At 46.7% G+C, this 27766-nt stretch overlaps 2 protein-coding genes across 2 annotated transcripts; one reads left to right on the top strand and one right to left on the bottom strand.

Annotated features, from left to right (window-relative positions):
- Positions 1–6736: 6736 nt before the first annotated feature.
- Positions 6737–11435, bottom strand: TCAP (titin-cap). Its single transcript, XM_078870817.1, has 2 exons — positions 11224–11435; positions 6737–8660 (listed from the first exon to the last, which is right to left on the bottom strand). Exons 1-2 carry the CDS (start codon positions 11358–11360, stop codon positions 8258–8260), a joined length of 540 nt encoding a protein of 179 aa, XP_078726943.1. The 5' UTR covers positions 11361–11435; the 3' UTR covers positions 6737–8257.
- Positions 11436–18174: 6739 nt separating this feature from the next.
- Positions 18175–27551, top strand: DCAF7 (DDB1 and CUL4 associated factor 7). Its single transcript, XM_078870798.1, has 7 exons — positions 18175–18684; positions 20583–20735; positions 21542–21653; positions 21965–22083; positions 22662–22871; positions 23186–23303; positions 23621–27551. Exons 1-7 carry the CDS (start codon positions 18538–18540, stop codon positions 23791–23793), a joined length of 1032 nt encoding a protein of 343 aa, XP_078726924.1. The 5' UTR covers positions 18175–18537; the 3' UTR covers positions 23794–27551.
- The last annotated feature ends 215 nt before the right edge of the window (positions 27552–27766 follow it).

Consider the following 27766-nt stretch of genomic DNA (forward strand, 5'->3'; position numbering starts at 1 on the left):
ATATTCTGTACAATATTAAATTAGTACGTGAAATTTTACAATATTTCTTCTTATGAGTTCAACAATGCTTCCATTTTAGTTGAACCGTAACACATTGTATAGCTGGCCGAATTGAGCATCTAAATACACTGCATTGTTGTGTTCCGACTTACCATCCGTTAGACTCAGGAACTGGCCTCAGGAACGGAGCCCATTCGTAAGTCGAGGTCTGCCCCTACATCATCGAATTACTGAACGTGTATTTCTGCGCTTGAGCGGTTCGAAGTTGGCACAGTAGGGGGTTGAGCTGGTGATGCATCTACCGGTCATCTCAGTCAGCCAACCCATGGCACCTGCTGGGTCTGTCCCGAGACCTCCTGTCAGCAGCGAGCCACTTCACGTGGTAGCCTCAAGGTGCACCTAGCCTGGCACTGGCGCCGTGGTGACATCTCCGTCACTTCGTGGCAAGTGGCGGCTGTGTTGGTATTGGTTGGACCGGCGTCGTGGCCACGCTTTCCACGCAGCTGCTATGAAGTGGCCAATCCAGATCCGGCCACTCCCTGGGGCCCACGTGCTCACGGCACGGGCATGCGGCGCTGATCTATTGCTGTGCCACAGCCCTCATGGGGCGCGTTCTCGACTCGAGTTGTTTCCCCCCCCATCACTCAGTCGCCGCATGAGAAGGATCGGTATCAACCAGTTACCGTATTGCGGCGGGTACAGTACAGAAGTGTCTAGAACGATGCACGTGCAGTGTTCACCTTTTAAACTGAGAAACACGTGTACGGAGCTGCCATGTCGTAATATTTGTTGCACTGTGCTTGGAATTTCGAGCTTACTGATTTCATTCCATCTCCGGGCTCGACCGACCTTGGTTCCTGACTTTCGGAGCTGGTCATCGATTCTGAAAATGTTTACCGATTATAATAAGACCCCCCTACCTCCTGTATTTAAAGCAAACCGTTTGGCGATTGGTGTGAGTGTGATCACACTTTGATAAACATGACACCCGGGCACACAAGTTTGGGGTGCGCCTTACTTCCAGGAGCGTCTCATGATGTGCCAATGCTCATCCTTCAGTTCATGGCTCACGGGATGAGCACGCGCATCTCTGTTGCTGTGCGCCAGCCTGCGTGTGCCTCCAGCCTTCGTGGCGTCTTTGCACATTTTAGTTTATTAATATATACACATTCATTATATATATACACATCAATATGTACAGTATACACAGTTCCCACCCAATGTTTCTGAAGTTTCAGTGTCAACTACAGTGCATCCACAGACGACTCGATTGGACATCACTCCGTTTCAGCGTGCATGGTAGATCGAGTTGCCGAAATATCGCGATATTACTACATATCGCGATATTGCGATATATGGCGATATTACGCTATATCGCGATATAACGACAACGTGCAATGCCATCCACGGTCATCATATTGTCCCTTTTGCATGAATTTGGTCGTCACGAGTCTTCGTTGCTCGTTTGGTCTTCATTGTTTAATTTCTTCGTCATTTATTTGTGAAATAACGATGAAGTTCATAATACATAATTTTTTGGGTGAGATCGTGTAATCTAAGGCGATCTCACCCAAACCCCCCCCCCCAAAAAAAACCCCTGTATTATAGATGATATTGGTCGCGAAAGCCTACGTGTTAAACGATAAAGTTAATAAATAATGAAAGTGCTATAAAATATAGTTATTACTCATCAAACTAGTATTTTGTCAAATATTTTGTATGGTAATTTATAGCACAGTATGATTTTTAGGAAAAATTGCGTGTGCTTTTAAATATAGCTTCAAGGTAAAGTGTTGATGGTCAGGTGACTACGCAATGTCGCTGCAATTGCCGTTTTGCATTCGAGAATCTCCAAACATTCGTTAAGAACAGTGTGGCCTGCAAAATGAAACTATATAAGGCGACGTTTTGGGCAACGTGCTTCATCGCACATGGAGAGGTCAGAGAGAGAGAGAGAGAATTGATAATTAGAGATGGAGACTGCACTTTACACTGTGGGGCCTGATGAAAATCACATTTGAAATGTTTTTTAATTATTATTTTTTGGTATTTGAATGACTATGGCGCCACGGTGGCGAGATGTTAACGACCTCGCCTGGTATACAGGAGGTCGTGGGTTCAATCCCGACCCTAACGCCTGCTGCTGTATATTTGGAGTTTGCGTGTCTCGCTCCCCGTGGTCGTGTGGATTTTCATCTGGGTCCTCTGGTTTTCCCTCCACATTTAGAGACATCGCGTTTAGAGTTTGGCTGCTGTAAGTTTCCCCCATCACATGCAGGGACATTGGTGGAACGCGTTTGCTTTTGTTGTTGGTGACACTGCGGTATTTTTGGCTATCGGGACGGAGTGGAGGATATCGCTGCACGGAAACCTCTGCAGGGGGCATCTGGTGTTGACCTGAAACCAAGTACAGCCGCTGTGTCTGTACGCTATGTCTGTACGCTATGTGTGTGTACACTGTGTGTGTGTACGCTGTGTGTGTGTACGTTGTTTTTCCCCTCGAAGCGCCTCTTCTTGTGCACAGGTCCCCTGGAGGTAGCGAGTGGCGATGCTTGCTTGTTAAACTGCAGCTGGCTCGGTGTTCACATTCAAAGCGACACATTCAGGGACTGCATCGGCAATGGGCAGAGGTCGGCAACCAAAACAACAACATTGGCCATTTCTTTAGCATTCGGTCAAAAATTACTTCTATATTTCGATTTAAAGCTTTCGTGACTGCAGGGATTCATCTTCTTGGTTCTTTCGGTAAAGTCACGTAGAAGGAAAATAATAAAATAATAATAAAAAAATCATATGTTTTATTTTTATTGTTTTCTTATTTTCCTTCTACGTGACTTTACCGAAAGAACCAAGAAGGTTACTTCTATATTTTAAGAGCCGCAATGCCCTGTGGTGGTGAATACGAGGCGGTGGTTGTCCTCGGGTAAGTGGCGTCACGAAGCAGGCCCTGAAGAGCTGCAGGTTGCCGGCGCCTAGCAACTTGGAACAAGCACAGATCGAAATCAACAAATCCATCTTCATCACCAATGCCTCCTTCGTCGTAATTAGCCATGGTTTATCCTCTGCTGGATTAAGGTCTCCCCCGTGCCATCGCCACCCCTCACAATTCTACAATTTCACAATCCGTCTAATGCCTGCACATGAATTGATCTCACTCATCGCTCCATCTGCACAGTGGTCATCTTTGTATTTACATCGTGTCCTGTGGCTGCCATTCCAAACACAATATAGTTCAGTATTTTGCAAAGGCCATCAACCTTTTAAGCCAAAGCCCAACTCTCCTGGACAATGAATGGCCTCTGGGTTATCTTTCTTCCCTGATCCATGTGCTCCTCCTGTTTCTGTGTCATTCCAAGCGTGTCCACTTTGCACATTTCAGCTCTTGCTCTGTGTGATTTTTGTTGTCAGCGTTCATTGTTCACGATCCGTACTTTTGCAAGTAATGCGCACTGGCTGGAATGGTTCTGCAAATCAATTGTGGAGCGTTTTTTTGCAAAAGCTCTCCACCCACCGATTGTTTGCCTCTTATTTCTTAAATTTGAAACTGATCCACATTCACATCATGAGGCCTCCTTTGCCAGTAGCAAAATATAATAAAAGGTTTTTTACCCTTTTTTTTTTAAAAGGTGTCAGTTTTGTTGCCAGAAAAAAAGGGTAAAAAACCTTATATGATCCACATTCATTAACTGTCGAAGTATACATATTCTACTGTACTTCCCTGTTGAATCCCTGCAACAATTTGTGTTATTTTATTTGGGAAAACTTGTTTATCTCTTATGCTTTAGCTTATATACCTTAAGCCCAACTTTGCAACCTTCTTTGTGAAGTTTTTACAATAATGTCCTGTAGTTAATTTTTCCTAGTTATCTACAATCGTCGACTAATATGGACTAACGTTTTGGTAAAGGCCCTTCTTCAGAGCAGAGAGAGGGAGCAGTAGGATCGAGGTGACTAACAGAGATCACGGGCACATATTGCAAAGTGCGATATCCATCTATAAGCGACTTACCGTTACCGTGAACAGAGGCCATGTCCCAAAGCGTTATCTACGACGGGCTCCACTCCTTCTGGTTTAGAGCAGTGGCACATTGAGTGGTAACTTCTTTCTTTAAATATAGCCTGGTGTCTTTTGAAGTCAAGTTTACAGTTGTCTGTGCAATGTTATTCACCCACAGCCCAGAGTAACCGAGGACAGCAAAGCTTTGACAGAGTTGAGAGTGCGGCTTGTATTTTGTATTTCCTCAAAGGGGGGAAGGGGGGGGTCCACAGAGGGCACATAGATACAGTTAATAGGCAGTTTACAGCGCTGTTTGCTCTAATTTATTGTGGACTCGGGTTGCTGTATTGGAAAATATCGCCGTCTCGACTGACGGAGCAGTGTTTTCGGAAATGCAGTTGTCGCATTCTGAGCGATAACTTCAAGGTGGGCTAAATTTAAACGGTGACTTGGCGCGTTTGTCATCGGCACAGGCTGCCTAATGACACTGGCACATCGTCGTCCGCGTTCCGTGTGAATGCCCTACGATTACTGTATCACAAAGGCAATGTTCGTAGGCTCACGCAGTGAATGAAAGTCCTGCCTTGATGATTTCTTCTAATTGGCTCACTGCTGCTGCTGCAGATGCCTTTGAGCCCGGCCCTGTCTCTGAAGGACACAAATGCACAGCGCTCTTTGTCTGCTGGGAGCTTCACGGAAAGACGCTGGGTTCAAAAAATAGCGGCTTCCTCTCCTTTGTGGAATGTGTTGCAAGTGCCGTCACCTGAGAATCAACAATAGCCGCGGTTTTTTGCAGCTGTTTTTGATCACCAATTTGGCATTCTACATCGCAATCATCGCCCCTACTGAAAAAGAACAGCCTTTATAGGACCCTCCTAATACTGGTAGGAACCTCCTGGTTACACCAGCCCACGGGATTATTGTGTCCGTCCGTCCGTCGTGCAGGGAGGGGCTGGGTGGGGAGGGAGGGGCTGGGTGGGGGGTGGGAGGGGTGGGGCTGGGTGGGGAGGGGCTGGTCACCCCGTGGTGCCCTTATAAAACTCAACGTTTAACCTACTCACGCCGGCTTGTGCCCGCCCTCACAGTCGGTCATATTTGCGGAATACACCACGCCGCCGTTGACCCTGGCCATTGACCGAGCAACCCAACGTTCCTACCAGCTCCGTCCGCAGGAATGTGTTAAAGCGTGACTTTCCTGAGTGAACTAGCGTAATAAATGAATAGCCCACAGCAAGATCGTCATGAACATTGCACGAGTGCAGCCTCTTCGTCAAACCGCTGCTGGATGAGGGACTCCCAAACCCGTGTGGGTCGCAGAGGGGTTTCGACCTCGCCACGCTGGAGGAAGCGGGAGGCCGAGATGCGGGAGTGGAACAGCTCTTTCTGTGCTGCCCGCTACTGCCCACCGCGAAGCACCAAGGTCTATAGCACCTGGTATGCACGGTGGTCGTGCAACCAAGAGCTGCCTCGGCTCAAGCGTTTCCTGACTCCTGAGATCTGACGACATCTCAGAAGTGATTTCCCAAATTTGCGTAGTTCAGTTCAACAACCTTTGGCTCACTCGACAGGGTCCGCGTGTTGTGGACAGCATGAGCCATCGGCAAAAGGTGGCATTCGTGTCCACCTATCCAGCCGATCCTATTATCGGTGGAACCAGAGCTGCTGCGTATTGTGGGCATGGTTTAGGTTTAACGTCTAAGTAAGAGGGGGGGGATTGTTTGGACATACTTCCCCACACTGGCCACTGCGGGCTGGTGAAGATACAGCACCTACCTGATTAGAGAACGCACCACGATCAGTGACGCAGGGCCCCCGATGTGAGGTCACTACAGTGATCACGACTAAAGCAATGCTAAGTTGTCGTTTAACACATTACATCTTGACTTACAGCTTTTGTGACTGCAGGAATTCATATTCTTTGGGTCTTTCGATAAAGCCACGTAGATAGGTTCAAAGAAAATAACGAAAAAATACATATTTCGATCGCAACGCTTGTGTTGCGATCGAAACGTCGTAGTTTTTTGTTATTTTCTTTGAACCTATCTACGTGAATTTACCGAAAGAAAATGTTTAACACATTCTTTGGCGATGCTGCGTTGACAGTGGTGCACAAGAACACATAACAAAGAAACCTCAGCTATTATCCTAAACGTCGCCTATTCAATACGTTGTATTTATTTTTAAAGCCATGCATTAGTGGTATTGACGAAAGGTTTTGGGTTTTTTTTGTGACTTGGCGTTGGCCGCAGCAGAGAGAGGCGCCACGTGTCCCCGTTGGGTGCTGCACGGAACCGCAGCGTGGAACGACGAGCAGAAGGTCTGCTCTCTCTACTTGTAGTTGTAATATAGATTAAAGGTAACATACAATATGGAAAACAGCAGTGGCACCACAAGCTGTAAATGGGGTACATTTGGTCTTCATGGAAATAACTGGGTTTTTAGATTTTAAAAACCCGGATTTACTGTACCAGGGTACCCCACCCATGAATGTCGACTGATATTTGAAGGACAATCCGCACTTTTACTTTTTGTGGCCTAAGTCCGTTGTTCTCATAATCTGAAGGTCGTGATGAGTTCAACTCTCGCCTGGGGCAGCAAGTGACATGGATGTGTGTATCTGTGAAAGCCGCACCCTTTACTCTCAAGTAATGTTTTTGAGGAGGGCCTTGTTTGCGGTGTTTAAACAAAGGTGTCGGGATTTGTGCTGCGAGAGTATGAATTCGCGTGGCAGAAGACAAATGCAGTCCAATGTTTATTGAAAAAAAATACAGCAATGTTTGACATCGTTCCATCTACGTCACGCTTTTATTTCCCACAAGTGCAGAGACACGAAAGAGCCATCGACGTGTCACTTTACATTCCTACGGTCGCGGAGTAACAGTGCATCAGTTAGACCCGTTCATTAACATCCTGCAATGTTCACTTTTTGTTCACTTTTTTGTTCACTTTATATCGATCCGAACCATCCTGTTTAGTAAGGCTTTGAGAATATAAAAAATCCACTGCACCTCACAATAGATGTTTTAGTCTGAAAATAGCAATGTAGCGCTTGTTGGCATATTTTCTTAATTTAGTTAAATATCACAATACTGTATAATTATCATTCCGGCAGCATGAGGGCAAATGCAGGGGCACCGCGGTGGCGACAGTTAATTGAAGTGGAAGTCCTTTCAAAGTTTCCATCACGTGCGTTCCACCGCCTCCTGTCACTAACATGTGAACATGTGTGGTGTTTTGTGCGGTATTTTCATGGCACCAGTGGCATTTTAATGAAAGCAACCCGCTGTGAGCCCATTCAGGTAATGTCCCGTGACCAACTGTGCCCAACAGTGCGGTTTTGTAGGGTTCCAAAACAGGTGCAGTGCTTTTATTGTGGATGGGAAGCATTGTATGATGGGATCAGATACACATGGACCCACCAACCCACCACTCAATTCATCTTAAAACATCTTTTTACCGTGCTACCTTTAGAAAACCTTAATTCAACATTTCACTTCATCCGAACGTTCTCAATCCACCTATTAAAACTGCACACTTTACCACTTTGCTCATTACGCGGAACCTGTAGCAGTAATGGGACTTTCCATCACACACATTCTAGTCTCAGAAACAATTTAAACGTACGCCACACATCCACACATCGGGATAAAATATGAAAATTCTAAAAATAAAACTGCGTGAATAACATCTACCTTCATAGTTAGCAAAAAAAAACTATATTTATACAATTACCACTTACAACACTCACTAAATAATAATACAGACTATGATGGAAAGAGATAAACAGACCCAAATGCACGCCGAGGTGAGTTCAGCTGGCTTCGAATGCAACCTCAAAGCAACGTCTAAGCACGCTGTGGCTTGAGGGCAACTCAAGCACTCGCTAACCAACATAGCCAGCAGTGACAGCGGTGGTGCGTGCGGTGAAGCCAGGCGTCTGGAGGCTATGAATGAGACACTGGCTATGTTTACATAACGGCGATGCTATGCTAGCCAGCAATAACCGTGTCTGTGTGCATGAAGACAAACGGATTCGCATTCGATTGACAATGGAAGTTTTCAAAATAAGCCAAGCGTTTTCAAACCGTGGCGTATTTGGGAGATTTGCACAACAGTACCAGTTGTATGCAAATGATACCTGTTTCTATTGCGCCTGTCACACTTTGCTTGTTAATGAGTGTAACTTTATCGGACAAACATCTGCGATGGGAACGTAGCCACTGACGAAACGCCACGCGCGCATCGCACCGAGCCGAGCATCTAGCTGCGGAGCTGGCTGTTGGATCGAGCCAGCGCCGGGTAGATCCCGGGCGACTTGAGATCGATCTTGGGATCCGTGATCCTGGGAGTGGGGGATCCCGTGGCCGCCTGATTGCGCGCTCCGAGGGCCGACTCGAACTCCAACATGCCCTTGATGGGCAGCGGCGTGGGCTCGCGCTCGGACGCCTTGGGCAGCCCAATTTTGGCCGGAGTGAAGATGGGCACGGGCAGCACGGGACGGGACGCGGGCAGCACGCGGTGCTCGCGGAAGGGCACCGCGCCCCACCAGCCGATGCCGCCCAGGCGCATGAATCCCGCCGGGGAACGCTGCACCAAAAGGGACATCTGACCACGGCGCTCCAGGCTCTCCTTGCGCGCCGTGTTCGCCTCCCGGAGGTTGGTCCTGTGCGTGCGCGCGGTCGGCACGAGAGGTTACGATGGTGGGACGGACAGGTGAGTGAGTGGATGGGTGGATTGGTGAGCGTGGGTGAGTTGGTTGGTGGTGGATACGTGAGTGCCTGTTTGCTTGTGCGTTTGGGTAGGTGGGTGAGTAAGTTCACCATGCCAGCCTTCATAGGTTCTTGCTAACAACACTTGTCACAACAGTCGATATGGCTACATAGGAGATGTGTCCGTGTGTGCGTGTGCGGGAGAATGTTTGCAAAAGAGAATATGCGAGTGTGAGACCGTGTCTTTGTGTGTCCGTGATCTTGCGTGAGACGGTTTTCTGAATACGTTTTTGAAAGTGTGCGTGTGAATGTATTTGTGTGAATGTGTTTTTAAGTGTAAGGTGTGTTAGAGTGTGTTCGTCTATTTGTGAGTGTGTAACTGAGTGTATTTGTGAGTGTGTAAGTGAGTGTATTTGTCAGTGTGTATGTGATTTTGTGAGTGTATATGAGAATTTGTGAGTGTGTAAGTGAGCGTAATTGTGAGTTATGTGAGTGTATTTGTGAGTGTGTATGTGAGTATTTGTGAGTGTGTAATTGAGTGTAATTGTGAGTGTATGTGAATGTATTTGCGAGTGTGTGAGTATATTTGTGAGTGTGTATGTGAGTGTATTTGTGTGAATGTGTGAGCGTGCGGGAGAGAGAGAGCCTGCTTAGAAGGTTCCAGATAGAGTGCGTGAGAGAGTGAACGTGCCGGCCTTCATAGATGCACCCGAACAACACTTGCCCCTAAAAGTCTATTAAGGCTATAGGGGGGATCTTTGTATTTGTGGGAGTGTATCGTTGAGTGTGTGCATGAGAGACAGCACTAACCGCTGTGCTACGAACTCGGCCACCCGGGTTCGATTCCCGCTCACGGCCAACACCAATGACGAATATCTGAACCGGTCCTGGGCCTCCCCTAGGTCGACTCTGCCTTAAATGAGTACCTGGTGCAGTGAGTAAAATATCGCCACTGGGGAGACAAAGGTGACCGGGCGTGGTGCTGACCACCCACCCCCTCGTGTGTCGTGCCCTTCGTAGGTGCTGCTCGCTAACAGCACTTTCCCCAGCAGTCCGTTACAGCCATAATAGAGGTTGTTTTGGGTTAGAACTCGCCCAAAAAAAACCTCTTATGGATGATATTGGTCGCAAAAGCCTACGTGTTAGTCTGTTAAGGCTCTACGGGGGAATGTTCGTCGTCTTTGCAGGTTTGAGAGCGAGTGTGTCCGTGTGTTAGTGAGTGTGTCCGTGTGTGAGTGAGTGTGCCCGTGTGTTAGTGAGTGTGTCCGTGTGTGTGTCCGTGTGTGAGCGAGTGTGTCCGTGTGTGAGTGAGTGTGTCCGTGTGTGAGTGAGTGTGTCCGTGTGTGAGTGAGTGTGTCCGTGTGTGAGTGAGTCCGTGTGTGAGTGAGTGTGTCCGTATGTGATTGAATGAGTGTGTCCGTGTGTGTGTCCGTGTGTGAGTGAGTGAGTGTGTCCGTGTGTGAGTGAGTGAGCGAGTGTGTCCGTGTGTGAGTGAGTGTGTCCGTGTGTGAGTGAGTGAGCGAGTGTGTCCGTGTGTGAGTGAGTGTGTCCGTGTGTGAGTGAGCGAGTGTGTCCGTGTGTGAGTGAGTGTGTCCGTGTGTGAGTGAGTGTGTCCGTGTGTGAGTGTGTCCGTGTGTGAGTGAGTGAATGTGTCCGTGTGTGAGTGAGTGTGTCCGTGTGTGAGTGAGTGAGTGTGTCCGTGTGTGAGTGTGTTAGTGAGTGAGCGAGTGTGTCCGTGTGTTAGTGAGTGAGTGTGTCCGTGTGTTAGTGAGTGAGTGTGTCCGTGTGTGAGTGAGTGAGTGTGTCCGTGTGTGAGTGTGTTAGTGAGTGAGCGAGTGTGTCCGTGTGTTAGTGAGTGAGTGTGTCCGTGTGTTAGTGAGTGTGTCCGTGTGTTAGTGAGTGAGTGTGTCCGTGTGTTAGTGAGTGAGTGTGTCCGTGTGTGAGTGAGTGTGTCCGTGTGCTAGTGAGTGAGTGAGTGTGCCCGTGTGTGAGTGAGTGTGTCCGTATGTGAGTGAGTGAGCGAGTGTGTCCGTGTGTGAGTGAGTGTGCCCGTGTGTGAGTGTGTCCGTGTGTGAGTCAGTGTGTGAGTGTGTGAGTGATTGAGCGAGTGTGTCCGTGTGTGAGTGAGTGTGTCCGTGTGTGAGTGAGTGTGCCCGTGTGTTAGTGAGTGTGTCCGTGTGTGAGTGAGTGTGTCCGTGTGTGAGCGAGTGTGTCCGTGTGTGAGTGAGTGTGTCCGTGTGTGAGTGAGTGTGTTAGTGAGTGATCGAGTCTGCCTGTGTGTTAGTGAGTGTGTGAGTGTGTCCGTGAGTGAGTGAGTGTGTCCGTGTGTGAGTGAGTGTGTTAGTGAGTGATCGAGTCTGCCTGTGTGTTAGTGAGTGTGTGAGTGTGTCCGTGAGTGAGTGAGTGTGTCCGTGTGTGAGTGTGTTAGTGAGTGAGCGAGTCTGCCTGTGTGTTAGTGAGTGAGTGAGTGTGTCCGTGTGTTGCGGACGAGGCAATCGCCCCCCTTGTGCCACTCACGCGCTCTCGGCCACGTGGCTCACGGTCGTGTCGTCCCACTCGGCGCGGTAAGACTCCTTCTTCTGATGGTTCTCCTCGAACACCTGGCAGCGCAGGGTGCCCTTGCCACTGCCGCACATGCTCACGTCTGGCCTCATGATGCACCTGTGCAAGGTGGAGTGTGAGAACTATGGCAGATACGCTGGAGGATAGGTCGTGCGCGTCTGTGTGTGTGTGTGAGACACGGATTGTCACGGTGATTATATTTATAGGATTGACCGCGCTGATATTGGCATCGTGACTCACGCATTTGGCCACCTCTGTTGGGGGCGAGGGGGGGGGATTGCTCATGCCAGGACGTTAAGACAGCCAGACCTTCCTCCCCCGTACCCACAAAACTGCCCCCCGTCTTGGTCTCAAGTAACGTATCCCAGTAATGTTCCTACTGCGGTAATTAGCTCAGAGTCCGAATGCGGCCCCTCTAGATGCGTGATTCAGGGCTCATCAATCCGCTGGCGCGGCGTGTTTCTCAGCGGATCGTCACTCGGCAGTGACATCAGCGTCTCGGCGCGATCTCCAACCACCTCCAAGAGACGCGTGCTTGTCAGCGAGGAAGTATTTAATTTGCTGCTTCGGTGCATTTATGCTCAAAATAGCAGGTTCATTTAATTACGATAATCACAATAGCCAGTGTTTTGTCATTAACACTCATTACAATATCTGACATCACCAGCCAAGACTATTTAAGGCTTCTTAAACTTCAACATGTGGGGCGCCGTGGTGACCGCACTGCCCGATGGACCCCGCTACCCGAATTCGATTTCTGACCTCGGCTGACATGAACCCACACTGATTGGCGTGGTGGTGATGATAATGATGCGTTTAGAATATTTGGCGGCTATAAATGATCCTTGTGGCGGTACCCCGGGGTACCAAATAATACAAATTGGCCTCGGCAGTTAAATATTTGATTTCTGGAACACTTTTTTTTTCCAGGGGTGTAACTTAACTTCGCGACTGGGGTACCAATCAATCCGAAATCGGTGCTACTCCGCGATGTCGAAACGCCAAACATTAGCATAACAAACTCCGTTATCGAACAATTAAACTTTGAATCGTGCATCGTGTCCAGCCCGTCGAGACGAGTCGATTGCCACATCCCTTCTACGTGACTTTACCGAAAGAACCAAGAATATGAATCCCTGCAGTCACGAAAGCTTTAAATCAAAAGTTTTATATTTGTACACTGTATTTTAATCGAATGAACAACTTTTCGTTATTTTACAATAATATTGGTTACCCAACACCGTTCTACTCTCGACCTTTTCGTTTCATGGTGCTGCCTGTGCATGAAATTGTTTTGTTCTTTTGCTGCTTGAACGTTTACATTCATAAGGTGAGGGATTTTTTTTTATCACCCACACTTGTAAATATTCTGTACTGAGGTGAGCTGTGGCTTTATAGCCACGGTGAGGCCCACGATGGGAGCAATTCGGGAACAGAGCAACAGAGAACAACACTGGGTAAATTCGATCCTTCATCCTCATGCAGACTTGAATGCAGCTGAAATCGTAGGGGTGATGTAAATAATCATTTGAGACGAAGAGGGCCTGTTTCAGGGGATCTGTAAGAATTGAAAGGATTCACCTCACGCCGTGCTCAGCAAGTTGTCTTTATGAGACGACCCTTGTTGTAGTACGGAGTAAGACTGATGGCTTTAATCTAAGTTGTCTTGTGGTTGTTGTTGTTTGACTTGCATCCCACTGGGATTTTTGCACACAGCGTTGGTGTACGGTGCTTTTTCTGGAAAACTTTGCAGTTTTTTCCTGGATTTTTCTGTTTGCGCATAGTGACTTTAAGATGTTTTCTTGTTCATGTTTTTGTTTTTTTGTTTTGTTGCAGTTGTACCCGATTCAAGAGCCGAATGGCTCACAGGGCTATACCTAATAAACTGAAAAAAATAAAACTGACCCACAGTTAAGGTCCACGGTCACACGGTACTCCGCATCCACAACTCCCTGTCCTGGACTACTTTTCCCCGTTATACCCTAGCCCACGTTCCTTTGCCAGTCGTTCATTGCCCAGGGCTGTATCTTAGTTTGTGATTAACTGGCCAAGCCTATTTGAGTTCCCTACTAAACCCCTGCAAGGGTTTTGCCTCAGGTACTGATTAACTGGGCAGGCGCTCCCGAGTGTCCAACGTAACGACATACTCGGCACGTGTATGTCGTTATTATGACTACACGCTTTCATTTCACTCACTCTGTCTGTTGTTGTTGTTGTATCCTCAAATCTTGTAACTAAATTTTTACTTACTTCCCAATGTGGTATCGACTGCAAACTTGGTATAGTTATGTCATACTGATGACAATACTATATTATATCATCAACAATAAAAAAAAACGTATTTTTAAACATTCTTTTTATATGTTATGTGTCGGCTTGGGTCTAATTGTCCACGCTCAACTAATGTTGGTGGTCAATCACTATGGTCCCATACGTTATCACAAGCTTCGGGGCCACTTCATGGAGTCGTGGAGTTCTTCCATTACTAGTACGGTACATTTCATTAAAGCGTGTTTAAAAAAAAAGTTTGTTTAAAATATTACTTGGTTTATGGTTCTGTTTGGGTACATTATCTCTCCCCCCCCCACCACTCCTCATCTCCCCCTCCCTTCAAAAAACGTTCCCAATCGTGGCCCCTACGAGGGAGTAGGGCAGTGAGCCCAGCCATCATTTGCCAATCCCTACCCCGAGGCCACCTGGCCCGGGTTTGTTTCTCGCTAGTGGCTTGGTATTTTCCCCTTCCCGACGTTCGCTTTCCATGTTATGATCTTGTGTAATAAAAACGTAAATAAACGACCAGGGCCGGTGGCAGGGGGTATTGTCGCGCTGGGCCCTCATGCTCCTTAGCGTTGTGTTCACAGCTGTGGTGGCACAAGAAACAGGTCAACTGCCCCTCCATCCGAGAGGAACTGGAGCCAAGCTTGCGAACGAAACTGTCGAATCTGGCAGATGTTGCCCGTAACGTTCCTAGTTAGTACTGAACTAAAATACGCAAATATTCGGCGGCTGTGTCACCTTGTGGCGATTTCACAAGCTCGCAATTCCGAGCCATTTTGCAGAGTACAAGGTTCAATTGCAGCAATCCTTGCCAATGTTCGTTTTTTTCCCAGGCACATTTAGAATCAATATGCGAATACAGTAATTGGCTGCTGGAAATCTTCACATTGTAAGCCACTTCGTTGAGCAATTATTTGTGGCCAGGTCGCTTTTGATAAATGAGCTGTAATAGCTCAGTGGGCCTTACCTGCAAAAATAAAACATAATTTCGTTTTGTTTTATATGGAATCATCAGAGAGCGCCATCTGCTGCAAAATTGACGTTAAATACTTTGACAAAGTGAACCCCACCGAAGGATCGTAACCTTATCGTGGTGGTGGAGTTTGTGTGTTCTAATGACCCTCAGAGCTATCTCGCCTGGAGTATTGTACTCCTGGTAGGGTCTCTCTGGGCGAACAGGTCTGAGGGGAGGTTCCAGACAATTGACGGTCCAAACAAACGCCCCTTATGAATGGTTTGTAAACATTTGAGTTAGATAACCTCGCCCGGACAAGGTATACCAGGACACCCCCCTGGAGCCAGTCCTGGAGGTGGTGTTCGCCGGCAAGCGCCTGGTGACCCACATAACCCGCTCGGGCCCAGCCCGAAATGGAAACGAAGGAACGAACAATGCCTCCAAGCCGTGTTGAGACGTTACAGTCCATGCATTTACATTGCATTGTTCTTATGCATTTGCTAATACAGCGGAAAGCTTATGCCTATGGCCAAATCACGTGGAATGACCCCAAATTTTGGAATCTAAGCAGGTATGAGCCTGGATCGTGATTGGATGTGCGAACCCCCATGCATGAAGCAGATGTTGCAGATTGCTGTGGGACTACCTTGATAGAGGTGGGTAGTGTATCAAATCCCTTGTGCTGAACTTTGCACTGCCCATTCCCTCCGACTTCGCTCACATTGATCAGCGTGGGTGTCGTATGGTCATATTTAACCCACCAACGATCCAATTGACAAAGTGGTTACACATGTGCATACACCAGAGGTCGCAATCGGGTACCCGATACCCTTACCCTACCCGATACCCGGCTACCCGGACCCGGCCGGGTACGGGTTCCCCTTTGTGACCCTGTTGCGGCCGGGTACGGGTAGGCCGTGAGTCACTGGTGAGTCACCGTTTGTCACTCATTTCCCAACGTCTTGTCTCTTCTCACAATTCAAGTTCCTAGAATCAACTCACCCGCACCTGCAACATGGCTTCATCCCAGAGGTCGCAATCAGGTACCCGATACCCGTACCTGGGTACGGGTATCGGGTACCTGGGTACGGGTATCGGGTATGGCCGGTTACGGGTACCCGTTTGCGACCCTGGTGCGGCCGGGTACGGAATCAAAACCCATTTGCGACCTCTGGCATACACCGCTGATGTGACTCATAGAATCAATACTGGTCCAGGGATTTTCTTAAACAATAGCTGCTTGAAAACATTGGTCCACAAAGCCGATAGGCTAACGGATTACTAAAATTGCTAAATTCATGTTTAGGTGACACAACATGTCGTTGCATGCTTGTTTACTGTTTGTTGTAAAACGAATACAGCAGTTGCGGTATCATGGCTACTTGTGGTTTGTGTCCACAGCGGTGCGCTCTGCGTCGCCGTGCGTATTAAAAGCTGGAGATGATGTTACGGCACACCGTGTCCCCTTGTCCCCACTGTCCCTGTCGCTAATAATAGTCGCGCACGGGGTGGCAAGGTCCCTGGTGGACCCACAGCCATGGCTGCTGCTGCTGGCACAGAGGCCCCATGCCACCTTCAGGTGTACACCCAGCGATGATGTGCGTCAGCGCGGTGGCCTTGGCAACCTTACATGCGTCTTGTTGGGCCACTTCAGTAACGGAGTGTCTTCTGATTAATACCTCCACTGACCGTGCATTAATTAATCCCAGATTGAAATTTCAGGGACGGGCATTGCGCCATGCCTGGCGGATGCCCGACTAACCAGCTGTCTCATTCCACACGTGGTCTTCTGAAACCTCACAGATATCCACCCGAGTACATGGCAGCCGTACCAGACAGTACAGACGTTCGGTCCATGGGCAAAAATAAATGAATAACTTAAGTGGCTGGGAAAAGAACGAAGGTAATTTTTTTCGTCCGCAACAAAGGTGAATTAGTATGACGTGAAAATGTCAAGCGATGTTTACAGGCCAGTCAGACACACGAGCAATGAGTGAGACTGAAGGATCTGCTTTGAACAATGAATCGGATGAGGGCCTCCTCCCCACGCCGTGCGGGTCGTAAGGGTTATTTGACCAGAATCCACGATGATCAGTCGGCGCTGAAGGAGGGGGATGGAGCAAAGAGGTACAGTACAACACAGGATTGTATTGCAGTGCACACAAAGTAGCCAAGCAGCAGCCTATAGCACCTAATATACACATCCCGTAACTTATTGGACGCTTCATCATTGGACCTTCCTTTGCCAGTACCAAAATATAATAATCGGGTTTTTTCCCTTTTTTTTCTGGCAACAAAACTGACACCTTTTTACAAGGATTCGTGTCTGCATTAACCACAATACCTGCAGTCAAATGCAAAAAAAAACACACAATGATAAGGACAATGCAACCCAGAGGTCGCCTTCCAGCTTCACTCTCACAACGAAGGTAGCTTCTCAGCCCCCCACCCCCTGCTCTGCCACCCAGCAGCAGTGTAGGCGGGCACAACCACCGGGGAGGGTAAAGTGTGGGTACTCACACGTGTTTCAAAATGTTGGGGGTCATATTCTTAGGTTTTTTCGGTAAAGTCACGTAGGTAAAAAATTTTAATGAATAAAAAATAAAATATTAGGCTGTAACCCTCTTACAGTGGAGACCTTCCCACAGCAGTGGCGTGAGCGAGCAATTGCGGGGCTGCCCCTTCACCGTTTATAGAGTGAACCATTCTGGATTCTTGAGGTTGGAGTTTTGGAATGAGAAGGAAATGCTTAACACATTCGCCTACACAACACAGGCACTGGATCCGTGTACAGGATATAATTCTACTTTCATAAAAACTTTTAAGTGAGCGGGAAGTCTCGATACCATTACCCGCAACACATTTAGGGACAAAATAAACTGCAACTACCAACCCAACTTCTGTAATCAAACTTCAAACCAACATCCATGTCTTTATTATCACATAGGCAAAGGAGTTAACAAAAAATCCACAGTGATCCTTTCCAAGGGGACGCGAGCCTTGTTCGCCGTAGTCAATGTGACCTTTGCAGTCCATCGGGAATCGCGTAACTTCGAGGGACGAGGTTGGTGATGGTGGTGGTGCGGGGTGGTGGTGCTGGTTGGTGGTGCGGGGTGGTGGTGCTGGTTGGTGGTGCGGGGTGGTGGAGGTGGTGCTGGTGGTGTTGCGGGGTTATTGTCAGGGCCGTAGTCGGCAGACGCACGAGGGGATAGCGACTCCGCCATATTGGGCCGGGGCCGGCTGAGCGCCCCAGCAGCGCGCGGCGTCACTCAGCAGCGACGCCGCCTTCACAACGCGGGCACCCCGCCCCCACTCGCCCTCCCCGCCTCACCCCCTCCCTTGCCAGCCCCCTCCCTCGCACCCCCCCGCCCTCCTTCGCCCCCCCCGCCCCCCCCGCCCTCCTTCGCCCCCCCCCCGCCCCCCCCGCCCCCCCCGCCCCCCCCGCCGTCCCTTCCCGCTCCGCAGCCCTCCCCCCTCCGCCCCCCTCGCTCCCCCCGCCCCCTCCCGCACCCCTCTCCCCCTCCCGCCCCCCCCGCCCCCCTCGCCACCCCCGTCCCCCTCGCCCCCCCCCCGCCTCCCCTCCCCCCTCGCGCCCCCCCCGCCCCCCCCCGACCCCCTCGCCTCCCCCCTCCCTCCCCCTCCATTGAAGCCGCCAGGGAAAGCTTCCCCCTAGCAAGATGGCCGCGACCACGGCCTGTGACGCGCCGCGCGCTGCAGTAACCCGGATGTAGTGCGGCCTAGGGGGAACTTGCAGCGAGTCCGCGGGGTCGAGGCGGCGGTGTTGGTGGCGTTCGCTCGCTCGCTCCGGGCAGGGGGTTTTCCTTTCTTCTCTGTTTTGTTTTGTGTCTGTCACCCACTCACCCCACCCACCCCCACAGCTCGCCTTTGTCCAGACACGTTCGCCGTGCGTCTCGTGAAAAACGCCGTCATCCTCGCTCGCTCGCGCTGCGTTGGCGTCGTGCACGGCCGGGCCCCCCGGCAGCTAGTAGCGGCAGGGCGCGCGCGTCTCCTCCGCCTCCTCCTCCTCCGCCGCCACCATGAGCAGCATGCACGGCAAGAGGAAGGAGATCTACAAGTACGAGGCGCCATGGACGGTCTACGCCATGAACTGGAGCGTCAGGCCCGACAAGCGCTTTCGCCTGGCGCTCGGCAGCTTCGTGGAGGAGTACAACAACAAAGTGCAGGTGGGTGGAGTGGGGGGGGGCGCCCTTCGTTATCGTCATCATTTTGCCGTCGACTCATCGCGACTGGATGAAGGCCCGCGGCTTGTTTGACCATACTTCACCGCGCTGGTAAAGTGCGGAGAGGGAGGGAGAATGGGTGGTGGTTGTAGATGCGACCGTCCGCTTGGCAGTCGAGCAGCCTAGCGACTGAGCGAGATCGATTTTATTTGCGACCACCGATTCATCGCAACCTGCGCTTTAGTCTCCGTCTGTGCGTGAAAACCAAATCGTTTAGCTCGTCGGCCTTCTTGGTTTGGCCATCCCATGTCTTCACCCAGCAGCTATTGTTTACTCACTCCGACTAACTCCGTATAGGTTTCGTTCTTCCGAATCTCATTAGCAACACAATAAAATGTGGATTTAGAGGGCGCCAAGATGCTGTACAGAAACAGTGGGCAAACTGTCCACGGAGAGGCAGTCGGTCAGAGTAACAAGGAAACTCTTGAGCCTGGGACTAGGAACACACGGGCAGAGAGTTTCCAAACTACGGTGTGGGCCGAGGAGAATGACCGACCTCCCTCGCCGATAGTCAAAAGCAAATTCGCAAAAGCAATACCGCAGGTTTCATCGGGTGTCATCGATAACCAGGTGAGCGCCCGCTGAAACGCGCTCTTGTTAAAGGGAGAGCCCAGTGGAACGATTCGCGGATCACGTGAACCGAATACATCCGACGATATTAATCGAAATCTATTCTAATTGGCTTTCTATTGGTGCTCTTTGGTGTCCACCCACATGCTCACACACTCATGAGTGGAATTTTAGAATCGGAATATTTATCCTGGAGAAATGCGATGAGCTATGAAGCTCTTTTTTGTTACAGATGACAAGCATACCAAGAGCCGTGAGACTTGATGTGAACACTGACATCCCTTGACATAACGGAACAGATACGCACCTGCAAAGTATGTCGGAATCATTTTGCCACGTGACAAATCACGTATTGTGTAAGTCAAAGGGAAATTAGGGTTCGATAAACAGAATTTCGTTTTTTTACGAGCAACTTTTCAGGAACGTATCTGTGCTCGTATATCGAGGGATGTTCGGAATTCGAGATGCGTTCCTATGGAATGAAGCAAGGCCCCAAGATATAATAAAATCATACCGAATGCAGCAAACCTTTTAAAATAAAAAATGCACTGGTAAACCCATCATTTTTTGGTAAAATAATACTGGATTCAAGATAAGTCGCAAAATAAAAATGTATACCGTCCAGTACTTGCCACAAACTGATGCATTGCCATAAATCACCCCCCCCCCCAAATCCCGTAAGTGCAAATTTAATGCAACGTATATCTAATTCCTTCTCTAACTTACAAGTAACGTTTTAGCGAAATTCCGTTTATTGAGTTGCCGAATAACGAGACACGAGCTGTCATAAGCCATTTTTACGAATCCAATTGTAAGCATGTATTGTGAGCTGACCTGGATTAACAAATGACAAGTCCACAGTTAAATTTGGGCCACAGCCTCACATTACAAATATAACAAAAAATTAAGATAGTAAAATGTGATCAAATGTATAAAAACACACGCGGCAAATTTCAGAGTTGAAATTCTAACCGGTAGAGAAACAAACTTAAACTTTATATATTAGGCAGTCAAAGTAAAACAGCAATTCAGTGTTATGTTTTAACAACAATGTAATAATTTACCAATATGATATGTAAAATGAGGTGTAAAGTATTGTTCAAGAAAAATGCTCATTTGTCTAACAGAACTGACGAGGGAATTGTTACGTAAGAGATGAAATTTTATTCCACGTATGAGGGTCATTATTGTCAAAATAACAATGTCCACATGTAGTATTTACTCTTAGAAATAACAGAAATATTGAGTCATGAAGGGGCATGAATTTGCAGGTGGTGGGGCTGGATGAAGAGAGCTCTGAGTTTGTGTGCAAGAGCACCTTCGACCACCCGTACCCCACCACAAAAGTGATGTGGATTCCCGACACCAAAGGCGTCTTTCCGGATCTGGTGGCAACGAGCGGCGACTACCTGCGTGTGTGGCGGGTGAGGCGTCGTTTTCTGCACAGAGGTCCCATCCACCGATGTCCCTTTAACAAACACAGGTCTCTCAGTCTCGGTCATCAAGTCTAATCCACCAACATCTTTCTTGGCCTCATCACAGTAAGGTCTCATCCATGAAGGTCATGTCCACCAAGGTCTGTTAACTGATTGTCTCCATTGAGATCCTTGTCAGTCTCTCTAAAGTGCTTCCACCGAAAGAGTGATGTGTCTCGTTTTATACGATCTCATTAACAGAGGTCTGTTCTTTCCATAGACTGTCTTGAGGCTCTCCACCAAGATCATCCTTGCTCTGTCACCTATCCCATTCAGTTTTTTTTGCGATGGTGGCTATGATTCATTGACTCCCATGGGACTCCGGGACTGATTTGAGTTCGGACGTTGAACACTCGAGCATAGACACTTGCTTGGCTTAGACACCAGCTGACACCTTAACCGATCACTCATCCTGACCGCCCATTTACATAACCTAGAGGCTCACACATCCCAGTAGCTTGTCCAGCCCAAACACTCAATCATTCCAGTCTCTCACCGAGGCCAGCCATCCAGCCCACACCAGACACTTTTTTCCCTCTACCTATGATCTCTAACACTAAGCATTTTTAACTTTAACTCAGTGGAGTGAACTTAATGGCGAACTATAAATATAATATTTGACTTATAAAGCCACATTAACCAGCGGTCATAATTTAATTTGCCAATCTTTTTCAAGTGCTGCCAAGCGCGTGAGGGAATGAGCAATGACGTCTTTAGCTGCCAATGTTGCCACGCCACCTGCCTTCTGTTCCTAGGTGAGCGACTCAGAGACTCGGCTGGAGTGTCTGCTCAACAACAACAAGAACTCGGACTTCTGTGCACCCTTGACGTCCTTTGACTGGAATGAAGTCGATCCAAATCTTCTTGGTATGGTTATTCATTTTTATTTGTAAATACAAAACCTCAATGGTACTTTGTTGTATAAAAATATTACTTGAAGTCACTGTTTGGACCTAATGAAATAAGTCCTTGTCAGAGTAAACTGTTGCACAGTATGGCATGGTCTTCTGATTTTTCAAGTACCCCAAATAATGTGTACGACCCAGTTATTGAATACTGTTAAGTGATTTTTCAATTATGGCATATGCTGAATTCACCAAAAGTGTTTTTTTAAAGGTTTCTAAGCTGCAATTTCTCATATTTAATAATCGTGCACTGTTGCTGTCTTTTATTTTTAGGCACATCCAGCATCGACACGACTTGCACCATCTGGGGGCTTGAGACTGGCCAGGTGCTAGGTCGAGTGAACCTGGTGTCAGGCCATGTGAAGACGCAGCTCATCGCTCACGACAAAGAGGTCTGCACCCTCCTCACAAGGGACTCCAAAGTCACTGTCATTCCAGTGCATGGCGGTGCAGTTGGCAAAGTGTGCCCAACAATCGATGGCAATTTAGAGCATATAATGATAAAAAAATATTGCAATGGTTTATTATTTGTGTGAGGTATGATTAAAAGTTTATGCAAGATATATGCATCTTGTTTGCAAGCATTACCTTTAGCCTAATGGTCATAATGAGACAAAACAATCCAGACAGTACTAACAAGATAATAAAAATAAGACACATTTATACTGAATCGTTTACCTCCAATTGTGGCGATTTATTGTACCATAGATGGGAGTGAATCATTACCTGCCTAACAGATTCCAGGGCACTTCCAATAACAAAATATGATGCCTGTATTCCACCATTGAGTGGTACAGGACCACTTCTAGGGGTGTCCTACATTTTGTATGCTCCTGAAAAATAATTTAGTTTTCTACCATTGGCATTATTTTACCAGATAGCAATGTTGAAAAAAAACACTATCGTATAAATGAGTGACCTTAAAAACCTGCAAGTTAACGAGACATTGCTCGGCATTGCGTGAGTGCAGGTGTATGACATCGCATTCAGCCGGGCAGGTGGTGGGCGCGATATGTTCGCGTCCGTGGGCGCCGATGGCTCCGTGCGCATGTTCGACCTGCGCCACTTGGAGCACAGTACCATCATCTATGAGGATCCGCAGCACCGGCCTCTCCTGCGGCTCTGCTGGAACAAGCAGGACCCCAACTACCTGGCCACCATGGCCATGGATGGCCTTGAGGTGCTCCACGCGTGTTTGTGGTCATGGGTGTAAATATTCGTAGCAGCCGAACTGTGGGTCACTTGGGAAGTGTGTGTGTGTCCCTGTCTGGGCATGTTTGTCACTTCACACCATGATGTGCATCTCAACGGTATCGACAAGGCACTTGTTTTATATATGAGTTTAGTACAACCATTCCACATGCATGTTCATGCTATTCCAAAATACCATAACCTTTGAACAACGTCAAGCATTGTAAATATCTGTTTTTACTCCAGTTAGTGTGCAGTTAGTGTCGTCATTAACATGCGCGTGTCCTGGTGCTGTGCGTGTAGGTCATCATTTTGGACGTGCGCGTGCCCTGCACACCGGTGGCACGACTGAACAACCACCGTGCATGTGTGAACGGCATTGCCTGGGCCCCACACTCCTCTTGCCACATCTGCACAGCTGGTAGGTGCACACGAACACACACACACACACCTGCACAACTGATAAGATGCTCGCAAACATCCGCATATGGCCAGGGCCACCGAGAGGGTGGGGCGACAGATGGGGCAGTTTGTCTTTGTCCTCAGATCTAAGGGGCCCTCCGATTTAGCCAAGGAATTCTCAGAGGGATCCTCAGGGTGTAGGGAACCTCATCGGGTCTCCAAAGTTGTTTGGTGGACCCACTTATACAACACAAGCATGTGAAAAAGTGGCCAAATTTGTATTTTTTATTATAACAGTGATGTTCTTTGTCATCTTCGTCCCTGTGCATGCTGCAGCTGATGACCACCAAGCGCTGATCTGGGACATCCAGCAGATGCCCCGTGCCATTGAGGACCCCATCCTGGCCTACACGGCTGAGGGAGAGATAAATAACGTGCAATGGGCCTCCACGCAGCCTGACTGGATCGCCATCTGCTATAACAACTGTCTGGAAATCCTGCGCGTCTGAGTGGAGGCTGCAGTGCTGCAGGTGGAGCGATGTTGGAGGTTTGATGGCTGCAGCGTACATGGGGCTAATGTTTTGGGAAAAAGTGTTGACTATGCGCGGTGTAGAGGTGTGGGTGGGTGAGTGTGTGACTGTTCATTGGTAGTGTTTATCGAGATGGACAGGAGGGCTATTCATGGTGACGCAGCAAGGAGCTGATCACACTGTGAAGGCATTGAATTTTGGTTAGTGGCATTTTCTTCCGGCACGTTTTGGCAGTGGTTTAATGGATTGCAGTGACTATCGCCGTGTGAAGTCTGGTCACAATTGTGTGACAATGCCCAAAGGTGTTTTCACCCAGACGTTCTTAAAATTTCAGGAGCATTTGAATTGGTAATGCCATCTGGTCTATGAATTGTATGGTTTAAGCTATTGATATTTCATTTAGGGAAATTATTTTCAATTTTAAGAAATGAGGAAATCCAAAAGTTGAGAAAAGTAGCTAATGGTGGCAGCCAAGTCTTTCTGGGTTCATATAATTACGGCATATTTAATATAAATAGCATTTTATCACCCTGTTTATTTAATTATGTGGACTGTGTTTGACACCTTGACCCTGAAAAGTATGAACTGCCACATTCGGCTTAATCTTATTTTAATTATTATTAAATGCAAGTGTCATTACTGTCAGAGGAACAAAGCCTTGTGTTTTTAAAAGTGCTATGAGATAAGCATTTTTATTATTTCCATTATTTTGGTCTGGACAACTTGCAGCTCATTTGCCGCGATTTTTATTTCAGCATTTTCTTTACTTAAATTGCTGTAATTGTGAAAGTTTATTATCGTCATGCTACACACTTGGTCGAAATGAGTGCCACATTGATGAGCCGACCCATTGTAAATGTGGTGCTGATGTGCAGTGTGGGTCACTTAAATGGTGGCAGATTTCTTGCAAAAAAGACATTGCCAATGCCTTCCTATAAATCCATTTCAAATCCTGTCTCCCTGGTAACAGTTCTACTAAGGAGTCTTTCCCATCTTGCTGATGCAGTAAAACTGGATAGTCAATAAATGATCGGCTGTGGTGGCTTTACCTATTGTAGAGTTGCATTGCAGCTTTGTGAAAGTGTAGGTTGAAGTGTGTATCAGAACTGTGCGGTTACAATGATGAAGGCTTTGCATTCAGCACTGTCGTCTTTCGTACTCTAGGTTTTAAAAAGAGAGTCGTCTTCAGTTGGTGGTGATAGTTCCTTTGTTTCAGTTGCAATCTTCTTGAGTTATAAAATAACACTGTTGTCTGTTAAAATGTGTCCAACAGTGCAGGGAAGAGGTACATTGAAACTGATGTGTACAGTGGTTAAATCTGTCTTGTGCAAGCTGGCCTTATTCTTAGGGACCATCCAGACGTACTCTGTGAACTGATAGTACTTAGTAGTGTGTGAATACATTCTTTTGTATCTGGGAAGGTGGTGGGTGCTGTGTCAGCATAGCTTGAACCATTGCATATATTGTCACCTCTCAATTTAAACAAATTAAGCCAAACTTTCTTTTGGTCAGAAAAATGTTTGAATTTAAAAACACAATAAAAATTATTAAAGTTGTGTCTTGGTTAAACCTAAAATGTAAAACCTGAAAACATACTTGGGTAGTGGGTAGGATGCAGTTCTCTTAAGTTTTTGTTGTGTAGTTTCTGTCGGTCACATGAAAGATCGCATGTTCAGTGAGCAGCATCTGCACTGATTAAAAAAAATGATATTGCTTCGTACTATACATTAGAAAATAACTGTTGTGTTTTGAATACCACCAACATAATTTTCCATGTTACATTCAGAAATGTCAATCAATACACCTTTATTGGTGTTCTTAGACTTTGCAATCAGTCTTACTGATTTTGAGTTGGAGTGCATGCCAAAATGATATTTTGCATAATTGTCTTTGTGCACCGGTTATGAACATTCGTCCTCTAAGCTGATAATTTAGAACAACCTTTCCTCAACTACAGCCTTCAGGACCAGCTTTCAACTCTCGTTTAATCTTAACCACTCGACACACTCGTGGTGCACGTGCATGTGGATTTAAATTAATTTGGAAATCTGCGGCAAAGTGGAGCTTGCGAATTTATATTTGACAACTTGTTTAGGGTGTGCATGTAAAATGGGCCATCAACTCGAAAGTAGTTGATTTCAAAAAAATAAGCAATGTCAAATGTGTGTTGGTACGCCGGTGTGTCCGTTCCACCCCACACATTAATTCTGTGTGTTCGTGCATCGTTCATTGAGAATGCTTCCAAAACATTTAGGAGTCGCCATTGTTCACGTCAGGTCAAAGTCGGCAGTGTCTTATCTACAATATACTGTAGCTACTGGTAATATGTATATGGTTTGTTTTGTACTGTAAATAGTAGTCCTGTAGTAATATTTTAAATCTTGTAGGATATGCATTGAGGTTTGATAGTGTACCAGAGCTTTCATGTATTTCCAAAAAAAAACGTAATCACTTTGTGCTGCAATGCTGATTGTGAGCTATTTTTAAATAGTTAGCATATTTAGAGGGTTTCAGTTTACGTTTTACATTGAGTATTTTACCGAGCTTCATCGTAATTTTTGTAAGCAAAACTTTGTTATATAGGAATAATTCCTGAAGTGATTAATATTTTGTTATTGGGCTTCCTCAAGCATTGGGAATGCAGTTTTGTTTTTGCAGAATAACAACAAGCAAACTGGTTTAGCACGGAAATTATATAAAGCTTGTAATGTATGCATGACATTTGTATTGTGCATTACAACAAAGAAGCTTGTTTTTCACTCCGTTTTTCCTAAATATTATTAGTTGTGAAGGTTTAATTGTATTGTAGCTTGACTTGAGGCATTCACAAGTTCTTCATTTGGTGAGGCCATCTAATCAAAATCTGTGATTTCTATCAAGCATGAAGTTGTTTCAAAGGCCTGGGATTGTATATCTGTTTTGAAATCTAAAAGGAAAGTACAAACAAAAGTTTGATGGCAACTTTTGTCCTAAAAATAAAATAATCGTTTGTGTTGATGCTGTTTTGTACAATGCATGAAGACACCAAGTTAAGGCAGCAGTTTACTAAACTTAAACATGACATGTTCAATGTTATTTAATCATAAACTTTAACATGTCATTTTAATTAATTGGATGACCCTAAACTTTAACATGAGATGCTCGGTGTTGTTTCACCCTAAACTTGAACATGGCATATTCATATTCATTTGACCTGAAGCTTGAACATGGTATTTTCTTTGCCATGGAACCCTAAACTTGAACATGACATTGCCATTGTAATTTGACCCTAAACTTGAACACAACATGTTGTCATTTGATCTTTGAGTGTGGTTTGGTGGCCATGCAGGATGCGACACTGCTTGGATCTACAACTTTTTATTACAACCTGCGGTAGAATAAAATAAAAGTTTTACGCAATCTTCGCATAACCAGCCTTATACGCCTTTGTTCCAAATCTATGCTCAAGTTTGTAGTATGTTACACACTCATCATTTATGAAGTTAGTATAGCATTGTAGAGTAATTTTTTATGCTTTTTGAATTGTACACTTGTAAGTTTTCAGTAGTTCCTATCGTGAAAACATGGACATTTTAATGAAATTATTTTGGGAAATGATTTTGTCTTGTTAAAATATTTACATTGTTTTTGTGTAGCAAACATCCTTGTGTGGTGTTACACTTATATGGATTTGTCAGACTTGTTATTTGTTTAATGTATGATGGTTTTGTTGTAAAATAAAAGAAGTACTCATCAAGCTCTTGTCTGGCGATGTCACTTTTCCTTGTGGGAAGAATGAAAAATCTCAACAGAAAATGAAAGTGTTTTTTTTTCAGCTGGCTGATGACAACGTGTCTCCTCGTGTATCTCCTCATGCTCTGCTTCATTTAATGCTGCTTTAAAAGGAACCAGTATCTTATAGTTCAATTAAAAGTGAACTGCAGTGTGTTTAGGCTTGGGGTGCTTTGTATTA

This window comes from Lampetra fluviatilis, chromosome 31, assembly GCF_964198595.1.
Source record: "Lampetra fluviatilis chromosome 31, kcLamFluv1.1, whole genome shotgun sequence".
NCBI classification, from domain to species: Eukaryota; Metazoa; Chordata; class Hyperoartia; order Petromyzontiformes; family Petromyzontidae; genus Lampetra; species Lampetra fluviatilis.